The sequence below is a fragment of the Mobula birostris genome, chromosome 27 (genome assembly GCF_030028105.1).
Source record: "Mobula birostris isolate sMobBir1 chromosome 27, sMobBir1.hap1, whole genome shotgun sequence".
Classification (NCBI taxonomy): Eukaryota; Metazoa; Chordata; class Chondrichthyes; order Myliobatiformes; family Myliobatidae; genus Mobula; species Mobula birostris.
The window spans coordinates 25,970,082-25,988,520 of NC_092396.1; the positions used below are offsets into that span (position 1 = coordinate 25,970,082).

The window sequence follows — 18,439 nt, forward strand, 5'->3', positions numbered from 1 at the left end:
ATAAATAAATAACGAATGGGGTATGAGGGGGAGGTGGGGCATTAGCCTTCTATATATTGGCGAGACCCGACGCAGACTGGGAGATCGTCTTGCTGAACACCTACGCTCTGTCCGCCAGGGAAAGCAGGATCTCCCAGTGGCCACACATTTTAATTCCACATCCCATTCCCATTCTGATATGTCTATCCACGGCCTCCTCTACTGTAAAGATGAAGCCACACTCAGGTTGGAGGAACAACACCTGATATTCCGTCTGGGTAGCCTCCAACCTGATGGCATGAACACTGACTTCTCAAACTTCCGCTAATGCCCCACCTCCCCCTCGTACCCCATCCGTTATTTATTTATATATATACACACATTCTCTCTCTCTCTCCTTTTTCTCCCTCTGTCCCTCTGACTATACCCCTTGGCCATCCTCTGGGTTTTTTCCCCCCTTCCCCCTTTTCCTTCTCCCTGGGCCTCCTGTCCCATGATCCTCTCATAACCCTTTTGCCAATCACCTGTCCAGCTCTTGGCTCCATCCCTCCCCCTCCTGTCTTGTCCTATCATTTTGGATCTCCCCCTCCCCCTCCAACTTTCAAATCCCTTACTCACTCTTCCTTCAGTTAGTCCTGACGAAGGGTCTCGGCCTGAAACGTCGACTGTACCTCTTCCTAGAGATGCTGCCTGGCCTGCTGTGTTCACCAGCAACTTTGATGTGTGTTGCTGGGACCTTCCAGATCCATTTGGTTCATTTCTACATTAGTTTCTTTAGAGCATCAGGGGGAGATGCTGAATAATAAAGTCAAATCAAGGTTTCAGTGGTCCAAGTCAAAAGCCCAGCTGGGACATGTATCTCTTGGTAAACTAACTAAATCAACTGGTTGTTCAAAATGCCAAGGCTACATTAAAGTCCTAGTTAGTTCCAGGTTCAACATTTTCATTGTAGGACCCTACCTACGCAATGACGAGCAATGTTCTCCATAGCAGCGGTAAGCAAGAGAGAGTAAATATCTGATAATGAAAATGTTTTATATAAGCAAGGAATTGTATTGAAGTAAAACTTCCTGGACGTTCCTCCCCTTGTAAAAATCTGGACTGTCTTTTGCAGGTGGTGATCAATAGAACTGGCCTGGTTCAGTTACAATGTTTGCAGAGTCCTCTGCCTACCCTCTGAAGTTGAAACTCCTCCATTATTATGTGAACAGCGGATTTAATGTTGGACATAAGCCTTTTTTATGACATAGAGTTAGGAGGAATGTTGAACTATCTCCACTTAAGTTAAAAGGTACAGGATGGAAACCAGACATTAGAGCAAGTCCCTTGTGGTCTTTCCATCCTCTTCACATTCAGTTAAATCAAAATTCTTTTTCTATAAGGATCTGCAGTGCTGAAAAGCTAGATTTAGGATGGATCCAATGTGCCTGATGCTCGGGAACCATCTCAACTGTAGCTTGGGCTTCAGCTGGTTAATAAGAGATAGCCTTCCAGCAAACCTTCAGCATTCAACTGCTTTCCCATGGCAACAGCAGCCACTCGCAGCCAATTGGAAATAACGATGATCCAATCCACTTAGCATAAATATAAAATAAATCTGTTCACTTGGCCGGAAAGTCTTCTGCTGAGCAGCTGGTTTACTTTTATGTGGTTGCATATGTGAGTGAAAAAATTCCAGTTGATTCCAGTATCCAGTGAACAACTTGGCCCTATACATTGGTAACCTCTATCCCAGTGAAGGTCTGGAGGGAGCAACGTGCTGGTCTGGACAGTTCATCCTCAGTGACACCTTGTGGGCGGGAGGGATAGCCTTCATGGAAGCAGAGGTCTTTTCCACCAAAGGCCTTCATTGAATCCATTGGTCCCTGAGTTTGGGGGAAGAAAGAAGATTACATTTTAGTGTGCACCGCTCAAACGTGTTTGTCCTAGTGCCTGGCACTCTGAGCTTGACCTGTAGAGCTTGTGGTGTAGAACAAGGTCACAGGAAGCACTAAAGGGCACCAACTGGATAATTGGCTTTGATGAGAATGGTCAAGGGAGGAATATGGAGAAATGATGTGATCTGTGAGCACTGGGTGGAAGGGGGCTGTATCACTGTGTTGAATCCTACACTGTACACTCCAGTTGGAGTTCCCATTATGAAACTATAAATGTACTGGCGAGAGTTTGTTTCCATTTCTTCTACTCAATTATGACATATAGTAACTGTTGTTTCGGACAGCATTGGTGGACATGTGAAAACATCATCAAGTTAACCCTCTACCTCTCTATATAACCTGTTTACTTCTGTCCCTATTTACTTGTTATCTCCATCTGCAGTGTCTTGCAATGACCAATTAACCTATTAATGTCTTTGCCTCTGGGAGGAAACCAGAGCACAGGGAGAAAACCCAGGCAGTCATGGGGGAAGAACGTACAAACTCCTTACAGGTGGCGGTGGGGGGTGGGGGGGAATTGTTTCCTGTACTGCAAAGCACTGTGCTAACCACTAAACCACCATGCTGGCCCCCACTTCTTCGATTGGCAGAATGACTGCCGAATATTTGGTGTAGAAGCAAAAATAACCATGGTGAATAAAAGGGGAAGAAAACTGAACAAAGATCTTTTGTCTGATTCCTCATTATTCCTCTACTAAAAGTGCTAAATGAACTTGAAAACTTTGATTTGATGCAAATCGTTGATCGAGTATCAGGTGAGAGGGTTGCTTTGACTTCGACAGTCAGTTAAAATGAGCGATTGCTTCATTACACACTCAGTGGCCACTTTATTAGGTACAGGAGGGGAACCCGGTGTGGTCTCTGGTTGCTGGAGCCCATCCAATTCAAGGTTCGATGTGTTCAGAGATGCTTTGCTGCTCACTACTGTTGTTACGTGTGGTTATTGGAGTTACTGCCGGCTTCCCGTCAGCTTGAACCAGTTTGACCGTTCTTCTCTGGCCTCTCTCACTAATAGGGTGCTTTCACCCACAGAACTGCTGCTCACTAGATGTCTTCCATTTTTCGTACCATTCTCTGTGAATTCTAAGTGACTGTTGTGCATGAAAATCCCAGGAGATCAGCAGTTTTTGAGATACTCAAATCACCCCATCTAGCACCGACAATCATTCCCTGGTCAAAGTCACATAGATCACATTTCTTTCCTAGTCTGATGTTTGGTCTAATGAACAACTGAACCTCCTGACCATGTCTGCATGCTTTCATGCATTGAATTGCCACTACATGATTGGCTGACTAGGTATTTGTGTTAATGGTTAATGTGCAGATGTACCTCATAAAATGGCCACTGTGTGTACACTTAACCTGAAGGGAATGAAAATAAGATGTAAGATATGCATCCAAAACTGTTCTTCAATGTGTTCGGAAAAGTTTCCTTTCATCTCCAGTGTCAGAACTGAAGAGTCAAACAGAAGCTACAGACTCTCGGAGAAAGGATAGTCTGAAGAGATGCTTGAACTGAGCAACAGATAGCCCTCAGGGCTTAACCAAGAACATACACCATAATGCGATACAGTCTTCCCATTCCCCACCCGCTTCCCCGGAGACTTTTAGATTTCAATCATATTTGCAGGTAGTGGGATTCTGCAGGTGACGACATGTGGGCCCTGATGAGACCACACATGGAGTATTGTGTACAGTTTTGGTCTCCAAATTTGAGGAAGGACATTCTAGCTATTGAGGGAGTGCAGCGTAGGTTCACGAGGTTAATTCCCGGGATGGCGGGACTGTCATATGTTGAAAGATTGGAGTGACTGGGGTTGTATACACCGGAATTTAGAAGGATGAGAGGGGATCTGATTGAAACATATTAGATTATTAAGGGATTGGACACGCTAGAGGTAGGACACATGTTCCTGATGTTGGGGGAGTCCAGAACCAGAGGCCACAGTTTAAGAATAAGGGGTAGACCATTTAGAACAGAGTTGAGGAAAAACTTTTTCACACAGAGGGTTGTGGTTCTGTGGAATGCTCTGCCTCAGAAGGCAGGGGAGGCCAATTCTCTGGATTCTTTCAAGAAAAGGTTAGATAGAGCTCTTAAGATAGCGGAGTGAAGGGATATAGGGAGAAGGCAGGAAAGGGGTACTGATTGTGGATGATCAGCCATGATCACAGTGAATGGTGGTGCTGGCTCGAAGGTCTGAATGGCCTACTCCTGCACCTATTGTCTATTGTCTATTGACATCCCAGGTGTGAATGAAATGATCCCCTACCTGCCCAGTGGAGAACACAGTGAGTGATGTGGTGCAAGAGGTTTATGGTTTGATGGTATGTTAGTTAACGGGCGATGGCAGTGCATGTGTAACTGGGATGGGAAGAGCAACTTTACAGCGAGCCCTGCGGTTAGATAAAAACTAGGTGGTGGTGATTTACTTGGGGGACAGCCTATCGTGAGTCCAGTAGAAAGTGCAGGGGTTCTGCTGTAAGCTGGGCTCTGCTTTACACTGATCTCAGTGGAAAAGCCTTTGTTCACTTAATGATGAAAAATGTGAGGGTCCCCCCTCCCCATTTCACCGGCTTCAGGGGTTCGAAGTATAATTGGAGGACAGCTCACTGTGTAGAGTGAAGCTCCTTAACCTCCAGAGGCCCTTGGAGAGAGGTGCAGCACTACTAAGTGTTCAAAGTGGAGTGAAACGGATGCATGTATATTCCCAGATGCTTAGGGTGGCACTTCCTCCTTCTCCAGCCCTGTACCTTCCCCAGCCACTTGGCTTTGCCTATCACCTTCTATCTAGCCTCCTTCCCCTCCCCCCACTTTTTAATTCTGGCATCTTCCCCCTTCCTCTTCGGTCCTGAAGAAGGGTCTAGGCCCGAAACGTCGGCCGGGTTATCTATTTCCATGGGTGTAGCCTGACCTGCTGAGCTCCCCCAGCACTTTTGTGTGTGCTGCTCTGGATTTCCAGCGTCTGCAGACTTTCTCGCGTAGATTTGCAGCCGTAGATATGCGGTGCCAGGGACCCAGTTCAAAGCTAACCTTGGCCGCTGTCTGTGCGCAGTTCGCCCATTCTCACTGTGACTGCACTGGTTCCCCCCTAAATGCTTCGGTTTGCTCCTATATCCCAAAGGTCTGTGCATCAGGAGCTTAATTGCCCCTGGAAATGGGAAGAATAAAATGGGATGAGATGTAGGATATGGAAATGAGTGAAATCTGCTTCTGTGTGGCAAACCTCTCCGACTCTGTGACACTATGAAGAGCAAGATATGCTGCCTTCATGGGTAGGTGGTAGAGTGTGGTGGTGGTGAAGGGGAAAGAAAACTCTGAATTCTGATAATTGCTGAAATTCATTCTCACATGAATTCAGCTGTTGCTCCATCTCTAGCCTCACTGTGCTGAACTCACCCTTCCTGTTCTGTACTTTCTGCTGGTTTCATCCTCTACATATTCCAGAGCATTCTCATCAGCGTGATTGTATCCCAGAAAGCCCTGTTGTACATAACATAGCTGCCCCAGTCTCTGACTTTCCTGTAACAGTCCATGCCTGCAAACGAGAAACAGGTCATTTGCAAAGTAAATAAAACATTCTTATCAGTTCTTAAGCCTCGTTACAAAGCATAGAAGTCATAATACGCCATGGGCTAAATATCATTGAAGATCTTATACTTCAAACTAGGCATGAACTCGGAGTATGGGCCTTGTCAGCACACAGAACAGATTTATCAAGCGCCCCTGTCTTATATGCAGTATAGCTATGTCTATCTGTTGTTTTTGTTTATTCATTAATTCATTCATCTAGCTATCTATTTATCCATCTGGATATCTACCTGTTTATTTATTTACTGCAATACAGTGCAGAACCCTTTGAGCCACGGCCCTCAGCAACCCTTGATTTAACCCGAGCCTAATCACAGGACAGTTTACAATGACCAATTAACCTACCGGCCGGTGCATCTTTGGATTGTGGGAGGAAACCAGAGCACTCAGAGGAAACCCACGTGGTCACGGGAAGAACGTACAAACTCCTTACAGGACACTGGTGGGAATTGGACCCGGGGTCACCAAGCGTTGTGCTGACCACTACGCTACCCCGCTGCCCCTACTGCACAGACTTCCCGGCCCAGTATCAGCTTATCACCAGCACAAGCCACAGACCCAGAAAGAATCACCGTCGCCAATTTATGAGTCACTTTCCCAACATCTCCTTGGGTGTTTATCATTTACCCTCCTCTGCTTTTCAGTAGAACAGGCACAGCTGCTGCATAGGAACATATTCTCCTATAAGTTCTCCTCCACTTTGTATGGTGTCTTGATTTGAACATATCTGAAAATTCCATCACTGTTGCTGTAACTCCCTTCCCAATGCTGGGTGGGTGCTGAGACGGCCTGTAGTAAATACTGACCATGCTGGTGATGTGTGTATCACTTAAGTTAAAAGGAATCCTTCAGTACTTCACATGTAACAAAATAGTCTCCAATGATTTGTCACCTTGGTTATCGTAGGAGTTAATGCAGCAGTAAGTGAAATGAACAACAGATTAATCTGTTTTCTGGTGGTGTTTGAAGATGAAACAGAACTTCCTTCTTTGAAAAGCTAACTAATTAAACAGTTCCCAGTGGTAGTAACGCTCCTGTGGGCATTAAGGGTGGGACCCAGCAAGTCATGCTTGTGCATTATGAATTATTCCAATGCTCCAATAAGCACTTCCTCAGTAAACTAACGGCACGTTATTCTTAAGGATATCCTGAGGTCAGTTAGGGAAGTCATGTTATTGAGCTAATTCCCTGAAACCAGCAGGAAATGATTTGCTCTCTTTCTCGTTCTTCTGTCCCTATCAAGATATTGAGGAGTGGGTAACTCCTCACTCCAAAGAGCATCCATATTTACTGCAAGCACAGGTACAACAGAGCTTGATATTCATTTCTGACTGTTCCAGCCTTTCCCAACTTTCCGCCAGAGTTCCATTGCTCCAATGCGCCAACCCTACAATTTCTAAAATCATCCTTAGTCAGGTCTAAGTATTAATACTGTCAAATTAGGAAAGCTTTGCAACATTGATGTGATAATAATTGTATTGAATCCGTCCCGGACATCACATTCAAGATTCCTTCAGGAACTTGCAGTGATGTGGAACATTTTAGTTTTGTACCACATGTCAAAATGCTTCATACAAGTGTAATCATATCAAAGACCTTGGGACATGTGACCAAAATCTTGGCTAATTAGGTTGATTTTAAAGTATGTCTCAATGGACAGGTGGACGGAGTCAGGGAGAGGACTTCAGAGTCACTGCCACTGGTGGAGAGAAGACGATACAGGGTCGAAAGAGGACATATCTGGAGAAACATCATCTGAAGAGCTGGAGAAGATTACAGGAATAGAACCTGGAGAGATCTGAAATCAGAGATGAGAGGGTTAAAAATAGAACACAGACACAGATACAGGCACAGACTTTAGGATGAGCTCACATTGTGAGTGATGGCGGCAGGAGGTTGCCCTGGAATGGCCGAGTCTGGAGGTACAAAAACAAAGATGAGAGCTTTGCTAGCTATGGACAAGAGGCAGCAATGGAGTAGAGATGGGCAGAACCTCAAAGGAGGAGGTGGGTGGTCTTAATGGTGGGAAAGAACCCTTAACTCAAGGTGACTAGAGAACAGAGTGACAAACTATTAGGCCAGAGGTTAATACACACCTTGAAAAGCCAATGCATTTTTGTTGAACGAAACACCCATTGTGAAATTCTATGGGCAAAAGTCCAAGATGATAACTGCAAAAGGACAGGCCCAGTACAACTAAATGGCACCAAGGCCTCTACCAGCTGCAGAGGAAATCATGTAAGTGCTAAATCATGAGTTGTAGGCTGGGGGGTGTCTGGCTAAGGTGGAGAGTGGCCCAGGTTGCAGCGGAGGAGATCACAGCATGAGGTGGCATGGGAACTACGGAGAGTCTGGACCTTGAGGGTTGACTGGGGGCCTCGAAGAGTGCATGATTTTGGGGTAAGGCGGTCTGGAGTCAGCAGAGGAAATGATCAGGTTAAGGTTCAAGGCTGAAGTGGGAGAGCTGGTCACAAAGGAAACCTCCAGTGGCAGGCATCATGGGGGCAATCTGATGTACAAGGTGATCTACTCATGGGCTGCAGATACATGTGACAAGTGACATACAACCTAAAGTGAGATCACTATATACGTGAATATGAATCACACAGTCCTGAAAAGGCATGGAATAACTAATATTTGCACAAGGCTAGAAATTCTGACGTACAGGTGCATCATATGACAGAGCAGAATTTTTATCCCACTAACCCTGAGCTTGGATAAACTTCTGCTGTTAATTTTTTTTAAGCTGTGGTCGTGCCTTGATCTTTGTACCAGTGATTGACTTGGCAGGGAAATGGCTCCAAAGTTGAAGACCAAAGCAATATCAGCAGCTAAAACCCCACCTATCCAGTGACCTTGAGCATTAAGGTGTTGCAGGAAATTAATCATCAGCCAAAGATTTCTGGCAGAAAAAATAGAAGCAGGGCTGATCAGCTTAGCCCTTTGTGTTTGCTTTACCATTCAACCAAATCAGTACCAGTGTCATTTATTTGTACAAACCCCCTAACTCTTGATTTCCCTAATATCTGAAGACCAGTCCGTCCCTGTATTAGTCACACTCAGTGATTAAGCCCCTATAGCTCCCCAGAAGAAAATTCCAAAGGTTCACCCCTTCTGGGTGAGGAAATTAATTCTTATTTCAGTCCTTTTACTTTACATTGAGACTATGACCACTGGTTCCCAATGGTTCAGATCGGGAAAACATCAATACTGCATCTGGTCTCTCAAGCATAGTAAGAATTTTGTAGGTGGGACATTTAATAACTCACGAGTGATTTTTATCCTAATATTACTCTGTGGTAGATAACATATTTTAGAGGAGAATGAGCTGAAGGGGGAGCAGGAAGTACCTGATACCGTTGGGAAACAGGAGACCCCGGAAAGGTGGCTGAGCAATGGCTATGTTGCTTGTAAATGAGAACAACAACACCCTTCAGGGCTTAATTTCACCAAGGCTTCTCCCTTCTCACTGGCTGATGTTGGAAGGTAGGTTAGGGTGTCGGAGGTAAGTTAGGGTGTCGGAGGTATGTTAGGGTGTCGGACATAGGTTAGGGTGCCCGAGGTAGGTTAGGATGTCGGAGGTAAGTTAGGATGTTGGAGGTAGGTCAGGATGTTGGAGATAAGTGAGGATGTTGGAGGTAAGTGAGGGTGTCGGAGGTAGTTTAGAGTGTCGGAGGTAGGTTAGGGTGTCGGAGGTAGGTTAGGGTGTAAGAGGTAAGATGGAGGTAGGTTAGGGTGTCGGATGTAGGTTAGGGTGTCGGAGGTAGGTTAGGATGTTGGAGGTAAGTTAGGATGTTGGAGGTAGGTTAGGGTGTCGGAGGTAGGTTAGGATGTCGGAGGTAGGTTAGGATGTCGGAGGTAGGTTAGGATGTCGGAGGTAAGTTAGGATGTAGGAGGTAGGTTAGGGTGTCGGAGGTATGTTAGGGTGTCAGAAGTAGGTTAGGATGTCGGAGGTAGGTTAGGGTGTCGGAGGTAGGTTAGGATGTCGGAGGTAGGTTAGGGTGTCGGAGGTAGGTTAGGATGTCGGAGGTAGGTTAGGGTGTCGGAGGTAAGTTAGGATGTCGGAGGTAGGTTAGGGTGTCGGAGGTAGGTTAGGATGTCGGAGGTAAGTTAGGATGTCGGAGGTAGGTTAGGGTGTCGGAGGTAGATTAGGGTGTCGGAGGTAGGTTAGGGTGTCGGAGGTAAGTTAGGATGTCGGAGATAGGTTAGGATGTCGGAGGTAGGTTAGGGTGTCGGAGGTAGGTTTGGATGTCGGAGGTAGGTTAGGATGTCGGAGGTAAGTTAGGATGTCGGAGGTAAGTTAGGATGTCGGAGGTAGGTTAGGGTGTCGGAGGTAGGTTAGGGTGTCGGAGGTACGTTAGGATGTCGGAGGTAGGTTGGGATGTCGGAGGCGGCTTAGGGTGTCAGCAGTAGTTTAGGATGTCGGAGGTTTGTTAGGGTGTCGGAGGTAATTTAGGATGTCGGAGGTAGGTTAGGATGTCGGAGGTAGGTTAAGATGTCAGAGGTAGATTAGGGTGTCAGAGGTAGGTTAGGGTGTCGGAGGTAGGTTAGGATGTCGGACGTAGGTTAGGGTGTTGGAGGTAGGTTATGATGTCGGAGGTAGGTTATGATGTCGGAGGTAGGTTAGGGTGCCTGAGGTAGGTTAGGGTGCCCGATGTAGGTTAGGGTGTCGGAGATAGATTAGGGTGTCGGAGGTAGGTTAGGGTGTCGGAGGTAGGTTAGGGTGCCCGAGGTAGGTTAGGGTGTCGGAGGTAGGTTATGATGTCGGAGGTAGGTTAGGGTGTCGGGGGTAGGTTAGGGTGCCCGAGGTAGGTTAGGGTGTCGGAGGCAGGTTAGGATGTCGGAGATAGATTAGGGTGTCGGAGGTAGGTTAGGGTGTCGGAGGTAGGTTAGGGTGCCCGAGGTAGGTTAGGGTGTCGGAGGTAGGTTATGATGTCGGAGGTAGGTTAGGGTGTCGGGGGTAGGTTAGGATGTCGGAGGTATGTTAGAGTGTCGGAGGTAGGTTAGGATGTTGGAGGTAGATTAAGGTGTTAGAGGTAAGATTTTGGCACAGAAGGTGTCAGGTGCATGGACTACCCTGCCAGGGTTGGTGGTAGAGGCAGATGCTTTGGGGGCATTTGAGAAACTCTTCGACAGACACTTGGATGATAGGAAAATGGAGGGTTATGTAAGAGGGAAGGGTTAGATTGATTTTAGAGTAGGTTTAAGGGTCAGAACAACATTGCGGCCCGAAGGACCTGGACTGTTGTGTTCTAACTTTGCCAATGGCTGAAGAGCTCCAAGAATCCGTGACTGAATTTTCAACACATGGCCTGTGCTGAGACTCCTGTGCTGTGTTGAAGGGGGATTAGCAAGATGCAGGAAGAACTCAGCGGGTCAGATGGACAATTGGCGTTTTGGGTCGAGACCCTTCATCTTGACTCACTCAACGAGACACTGCCTCCCTCACTGAGTCCCTCAAGCATCTTATTCGTTGCGACAGGTTGCAGCACCTGCAGACAATATGTGCTTATATTGGAAGGATGCCGTTATTTTGACAGGCCATTAAACCAAAGCACCTTCTATTTGCAGTTCATTCCTTGTGTGAAATATCCCTCCTACTGTTCAGGCAGCGTTCCTCTCTCAACCAACTGCAATGGACTTACCCCTTGGCTGTTCCTTGGGCTCACCCCACTCAGGTCAGATACCAGCCCTGATCCCTTTCCAAGATGATCCTTAAAACCTCTCTTACTCAGCTTTTGATCATCTGTGCTATGTGTCCAAGGGCTGTTTGATTCATATTTTAATATGAATATTTTAATTCCTGTGAAGTGCCTTGGGGCATTTTATTGCATTAAAGCTGTTACATAAATGCATGTTGTTGTGTATGTAAGTACCAGTGCAACTACTAATAAACTTGTTTTGAAGCACTCGAAAAGTTTCTTTGTTGGAAATTCTCTTATGTATGCAACGTTGATCATCAACACTTGTGCACTGACAATTCTGCTTTGGGGTCTTTTCAAACATCTCAATGAGCAGCGCAAAGGCGCAAATACATTTTGTCAATAGCAGAACGCTTGGTAAACTTTCAGCCTCTTATCTGCTTCCTGCTGTGCCGTATTTAACAGCATGGATCTACAGCATAAGAGTACATGGGCTGCTCTTAACGTCAGTAGCTGATGGCTTAAAGGAATGCAAGAGATTGGGAGGCTAATTGGAAGGAGGATAAAGATAAGCAAGAAAGCAGGTCACCTGCAGAGTAGAGGAAGTGGGTGAGAGGTAGACGAGAGAGGAGAAACAACATAAAAACATAACACTTCCTTAAAACTGTCACTCCGTCTGCCTGATCCCACACTGGCTGGCAAGGAAGAAAGAACTCAGAAGCTGAATCAGTTTTAATATCACTGGTATATGTCATGAAATTAGTTGACTTTGCGGCAGTGGTACGCTGCTATACATAATAATAGAGAGAAAATCTATGAATTCTGAAAGTGTATACACAGGGGACTTCAACATGCAGGTAGATTGGGAAAATCAAGCTGGATTCCAGGAGGGGGAGTTTCTAGAGTACCAACAAGGTGGCTTTTTTTCGAGCAGCTCGTGGTTGAGCCCACTAGAGGCTCAGCTATTGTGGATTGGGTGCTGTGCAATGAACGAGAATTGATTAAAGACCTTAAGGGTAAAAGAACCCTTAGGCGCAAGTGATCATAACCTGAAATTTGAGAAGGAGAAACTAAAGTCAGATGTATCACCATTACAGTGGAGTAAAGGGAATTACAGGGGCATGAGAGAGAAGTTGGCCAGAAGTGAGTGGAAAAGAGCACTGGCAGGGATGACGGCAGAGCAGCAATATCTGGAATTTCTGGAAGCAATTTGGAAGGTACAGGATATATATATATATATATACGAAAGAGAAAAAAGTATTCTAAAGGCAAGATGACACACTGTGGCTAACAAGAGAAGTCAAAGCCAACATGAAAGTCAAAGAGAGGCTATATAATAGAGCAAAAATTAATAGGAAGTTAAAGGATTGGGAAGCTTTTAAAAACCAGCAGAAGGCAACTAAAAAAAGTCATGAAGAAGCTAAAGATGGAATATGAAAGTAAGCTAGCCAATAATATTAAAGAGGATACTAAAGGTTTTTTTTCAGATACATAAATTGTAAAAGAGAGGTGAGAGTGGATATCAGATCGCTGGAAAATGATGCTGGAGAGGTAGTAATGGTGGACAACGAAATGGTGGACGAACTGAATAAATATTTTGCATTAGCTTTCACTGTGGAAAACACTAGCAATATGGTGGAATTTCCAGGTGTCAGAGGTCATGAAATGTGTGAAATTACCATAACTAAAGAGAAGGTTCCTGGGAAACTGAAAGGTCTGATGCCTAGGCCTAGGTCTAGGCCATAGTCAGCATGGTTTCCTCAAGGGAAAATCTTGCTTGATAAATCTGTTGGAATTCTTTGAAGAAACAACAAGCAGGGTAGACAAAGAAGAATCGGTTGATATTATTTACCTGGATTCTCAGAAGCCCTTTAACAAGGTGCCGCACATGAGGCTGCTTAACAAGCTACAAGCCCAAGGTATTACAGGGAAGATTCTAGCATGGATGAAGCTGTGGCTGATTGCCAGGATGCAAAGAGTGGGAATAAAGGGAGCCTTTTCTGGCTGACTGCCAGTAACTAGTGGTGTTACACAGGGGTTTGTGTTGGGAGGTTGACTATTTTCTAAATGGAGAGAAAATACAAAAAAATTGAGGTGCAAGGGGACTTGGGAGTGCTTGTGCAGGATTCTTTAAAGGCTAATTTGCAGGTTGTATCAGTGGTGAAGAAGGCAAATGCAATGTTAGCATTCATTTCAAGAGGACTAGAATATAAAAGAATGAATGGAATGTTGATTCTTCATGAGGTACTGGTGAGGTCTCACTCAATTATTGTGAGCAGTTTTGGGCCCTTTATCTTAGAAAGGATGTGCTGAAACTGGTAAGAGGTTCAAAGGAGGTTCACAAAAGTGATTCCAGGATTGAATGGATCCAAAATGAAGAGCATTTGATAGCTCCGGGACTGTATTCACTGGATGAGGGGTGACTTCACTGAAACCTGTCCAATGGTGAAAGGCCTTGATAGAGCGGTTGTGGAGAGAATATTTCCAATGATGGGAGAATCTAAGACCAGAGGACGCAGCATCAGAATAGAGAAGCGTCCTTTTAGAATGGAAATGAGGAGGAATTTCTTTATCCAGAGAGTGATGAATCTGCAGAATTCATTGCCACAGGCAGCTATGGAGGCCCTCTTTATGTATATTTAAGGCAGACGGTGATAGATTCTTGATTGGTCAGGGTATGAAGGGATAAGGGGAAAAGGCAGGAGATTGGAACTGAGAGGAAAATTGGATCAGCCATGATGAGATGGCGGAGCAGGCATGATGGGCTGAATGGCCTGATTCTGCTCCTGTATCTTATGGTCTTTTATATATATTCAATAGCTAAATTAAATAAGTAATGCATAAATAGAAATTAAAAAGTAGCGAGGTAGTGTTAATGGGTTCGATGTCCATTCAGAAATCAGATGGCAGAGGGGAAGAAGTCATTGAGGTTAGGACAAGAACAATGAAAACAGTGAGCGAGAACGTGAGCAAAATGATGGGGGAGGAGGGAGCTAGAAATCCCCTCAGCATCTTAATGATGTTAACTATATTTCTAAGAAATCTGCTCTCCCTGTGATTCCAGCCTTCTCCAACTTTTCCTCAGATTTCCAGTCTCTGCAGATTTCCGGTTTTCGCTTGCACTCCTGGACGTTTGCTGGTGGACCGCAGTAGTTTGCTGTGTCTCTGAGGAGGTGCAGCTACCCAGCTCCACATCTGCTGAACCTCAAGTTCAATCCTGACCTCTGGGGCTGCCTACATGAAACACTGTCGAGGGAAAGCAGCATCTATCAACGATTCTCACCACCTAGGCCATGTTCTTTTCTCGCTGCTGCCATCAGGTAGAAGGTACAAGTGCCTCAGGACTCACACTGCCAGTTTGAAGAACAGATACTACCCCACAACCATAAGGCTCTTGAACAACAGAGGATAATTACTCTCATCTATTGAGATGTTTCCACAACCAATGATCTCACTTTAAGGACTCTTTATCTTGTTATTTCATGCTCTTGTTATTTATTGCAATTTATTTGTAATGCCCTGGTTAAGATTTTTACTGCTATGCCGTAGGACTTTCATTTCAGCAGTTCAAAAGAGCAGTTTATTCTGCTTTCAGCATGTTTGGGTTTGAGCTAAAGATAAGGGGCTATATTGTTCAAATTAGGAATGTTGCATCAGCCAGTCAGGATGGTGGAATTGGGAGAAGGTTCTAGAGAATGCTGGGCGGAAAGGTTTTTGTGAGGGCCACTGGTGTGGGCTGACGTCTCTATTGGCGGGAGCTGGGAGCAGACAGGAGGGAAGGTGGCTGAAGATGCCGTCCCGGTTGCACAAGGTGCTTTGTGCCGATGAACAGCTTCAAGGAGGAAGGACCAATAAGCCTGTGGGGGAGCTCATTTGTTCGAGATGGATTTGGAGCGGAATTTGGAAGGTGGTGTGTGCTTTCATGCAGACTGTGGGTCCAGCGCGCGAGCTAAAGACAACTTCAAGATGAGCTCCAATTTATGTGCACATTTGGACTGGGTTAACCATAATGGGCCCTTTTTTTCTCTTTTCTTTTTCCTGCTAACTGTTTGATAAAGCTGAAATTTGTAAACATGCTTTATAATTGTACACAATGTACAAGTTGTTATTTCTTGCTGACAGCTGATTGCATGTGGGCAGTACTTACACAGTATTCACACAGATCGGGGTTCAGGTGGTCGAGACATCCCAACTTCATACCGACCCTAGACGTATGAAGTTTGAGAAAGGTGGTTTTCTCACTGCTGAGTACTGTGGCTGTTAGCGAGGGGCTTTCATATTTATAATTGCATTTCAACAGTTTGTTGCTTTCTATGCTCTTTTTTATTGATCCTGTTTACAGTTACTATTCTAGAGATTTGCTCAATATGCCTGCAGGGAAAAGAATCTCAGGGTTGTATGTGGTGACAGGTATTTACTCTGATAAGAGACTTTACTTTGAACTTTGCTTGTGGGGTATGTTTACTTTCTCCCTGTCTGTGTGAGTACTCTGATCTCCTCCCGCATCCCAAAGGGGAATGCAGGTTTGTAGGTTAATTGGATTCTGTAAATTGCCACTAATGTGCAGGAGTGGTAGAATCTGTGGGGAGTTGATACGAATGTGGAGAGAATTGATTAGAGGAAAATTAGAACGGGATTGCTCTGTGAATTGGCAAAGACAATACACTGAAATGGGTCCCTTGTAAGAAAACATGAAATCGGGAAATATGGAGAAGTTATCTCAGTAAAATCAATCTGATGTATGAAGAGAATAAAATTCCATAAATTTCCATAAATATTCAACCTATGAGAAACACACTTTAATTCAGTCAAATAACCAATGCTTGATATGTAGAGTCTGGAAATTTATGGTATTTTGCTGACTGAGTTTAAGTATTGCTACAATAAAGAAGATGACATCAAGAGGGAGGCTGTCTCTCCCTCCCTCTTGATCTCACTGCCTAATGGCAGTGGCCAGAGTACCATGAACCAACACGTTCATGAAACACCATAGAACCAAGTCAGTGATGGAGTAAACACGAGGAATTCTGCAGATGCTGGAAATTCGAACAACACACATCAAAGTTGCTGGTGAACGCAGCAGGCCAGGCAGCATCTCTAGGAAGAGGTACAGTCGACGTTTTGGGCCGAGACCCTTCGTCAGGCTGACTACTTTCTAGGGCGAATTTTGGGAGTCACCTGAGAGATCTGCTACAATCTCTATAATGCACAGCAAAACACACGGAGATTGAAGTATTGACACGAGGAATGTTCAGCACAAGAAGATAAAACACTGGTGTCAGGTTTCAGTGAGGTGTACAAGATACTTCTACATCAAACACTACAGGTGAGTAGAGCCTTTGAAGTACATTAACTGTGAAAGCAAGTCTTGGATTTATATAGGCATTCCACACTTCCTATGGGATGCACTAAAGCACTTTACAGTCAATTAGAACCAATCATTTGTGAAGTGTAATAACTGATTCAGTGTGAGCTACGTCCCCATTGTCAGCAATGTATTGATTAGGGATCTGGGGATAACTCCTCTGCTTTATCCTGAACTGGTGCCACAGACTTCTTTTTTAACCAAGAAAACAAACAGCCTTTGCCTGAAATAAGGCCCCCTCGATAAAAAGCACTCCCTCTGTTCGGTATGGATGCCAGCAAGGATTATCTGCTCAGGCCCATGGAATGAGACTTGAACCCACAACCCCGACCCAGGGGTGAGGGTGCTGCCACTGGTCTCTGAATAGTTTGCATTCTATCTGATTTATTCAGAGTGAAGTCTGGAACGGAAGTGGAACATTTTTCTCAGGTGGGGGATGAATGTGACGGTGCACTGAACTCCCATTCTATGAACAGGAGCACTCCAAGGGGAGTGTACTGAGTGGTACCAGACTGTCCCAGGCACATCACCAAGGTTCAAGGGCAGGCATCAGAATTCATCTCCAGTCCACAACCTAAACAGAACATAGAACATAGAACAGTACAGCACAGTACAGGCCCTTTGGCCCATAATGTTGTGCCGACCCTCAAACCCTGCATCCCATATAAGTCCCACTTGAAATTCCTCCATATACCTGTCTAGTAGTCTCTTAAACTTCACTAGTGTATCTGCTTCCACCACTGACTCAGGCAGTGCATTCCACACACCAACCACTCTCTGAGTAAAAAACCTTCCTCTAATATCCCCCTTGAACTTCCCACCCCTTACCTTAAAGCCATGTCCTCTTGTATTGAGCAGTGGTGCCCTGGGGAAGAGGTGCTGGCTATCCACTCTATCTATTCCTCTTATTATCTTGTACACCTCTATCATGTCTCCTCTCAACCTCCTTCTCTCCAAAGAGTGAAGCCCTAGCTCCCTTAATCTCTGATCATAATGCATACTCTCTAAACCAGGCAGCATCCTGGTAAATCTCCTCTGCACCCTTTCCAATGCTTCCACATCCTTCCTATAGTGAGGCGACCAGAACTGGACACAGTACTCCAAGTGTGGCCTAAACAGAGTTTTATAGAGTTGCATCATTATATCGCGACTCTTAAACTCTATCCCTCGACTTATGAAAGCTAACACCCCATAAGCTTTCTTAACTACCCTATCCACCTGTGAGGCAACTTTCAGGGATCTGTGGACATGTACCCTGAGATCCCTCTGCTCCTCCACACTACCAAGTATCCTGCCATTTACTTTGTACTCTGCCTTGGAGTTTGTCCTTCCAAAGTGTACCACCTCACACTTCTCCAGGTTGAACTCCATCTTCCACTTCTCAGCCCACTTCTGCATCCTATCAATGTCTCTCTGCAATCTTTTACAATCCTCTACACTATCTACAAAACCACCAACCTTTGTGTCATCTGCAAACTTGCCAACCCACTCTTCTACCCCAACATCCAGGTCATTAGTAAAAATCACGAAAAGTAGAAGTCCCAGAACAGATTCTTGTGGGACACCACTAGTCACAGTCCTCCAATCTGAATGTACTCCCTCCACCATGACCCTCTGACTTCTGCAGGCAAGCCAATTCCATGGATCCCATGCCTTCTGACTTTCTGAATAAGCCTACTGTGTGGAACCTTGTCAAATGCCTTACTAAAATCCATATAGATCCCATTCACTGCACTACCCTGATCTATATGCCTGGTCATCTCCTCAAAGAACTCTATCAGGCTTGTTAGACACGATCAGCCCTTCACAAAGCCATGCTGACTGTCCCTGATCAGACCATGATTCTCTAAATGCCCAGTGATCCTATCTCTAAGAATCTTTTCCAACAGTTTTCCCACCACAGACGTACGGCTCACTGGTCTATAAT

General features: G+C 45.1%; 1 protein-coding gene across 6 annotated transcripts in view; it reads right to left on the minus strand.

Annotated features, from left to right (window-relative positions):
* Positions 1-711: 711 nt before the first annotated feature.
* Positions 712-18,439, minus strand: part of LOC140188740 (kazrin-like) — a 709,679-nt gene continuing 691,951 nt past the window's right edge. For 4 of the 6 annotated variants that reach the window (XM_072245329.1, XM_072245328.1, XM_072245332.1 and 1 more), the window contains 2 exons: positions 5,314-5,452; positions 712-1,844 (listed from right to left, as the gene is read on the minus strand). In XM_072245329.1, the coding sequence (XP_072101430.1) occupies positions 1,689-1,844; positions 5,314-5,452 (295 nt within the window). In that variant the 3' untranslated portion in view covers positions 712-1,688. The remainder of the gene's footprint in view (positions 1,845-5,313; positions 5,453-18,439) is intronic. The other 2 variants (XM_072245330.1, XM_072245331.1) reach the window with 1 other exon arrangement.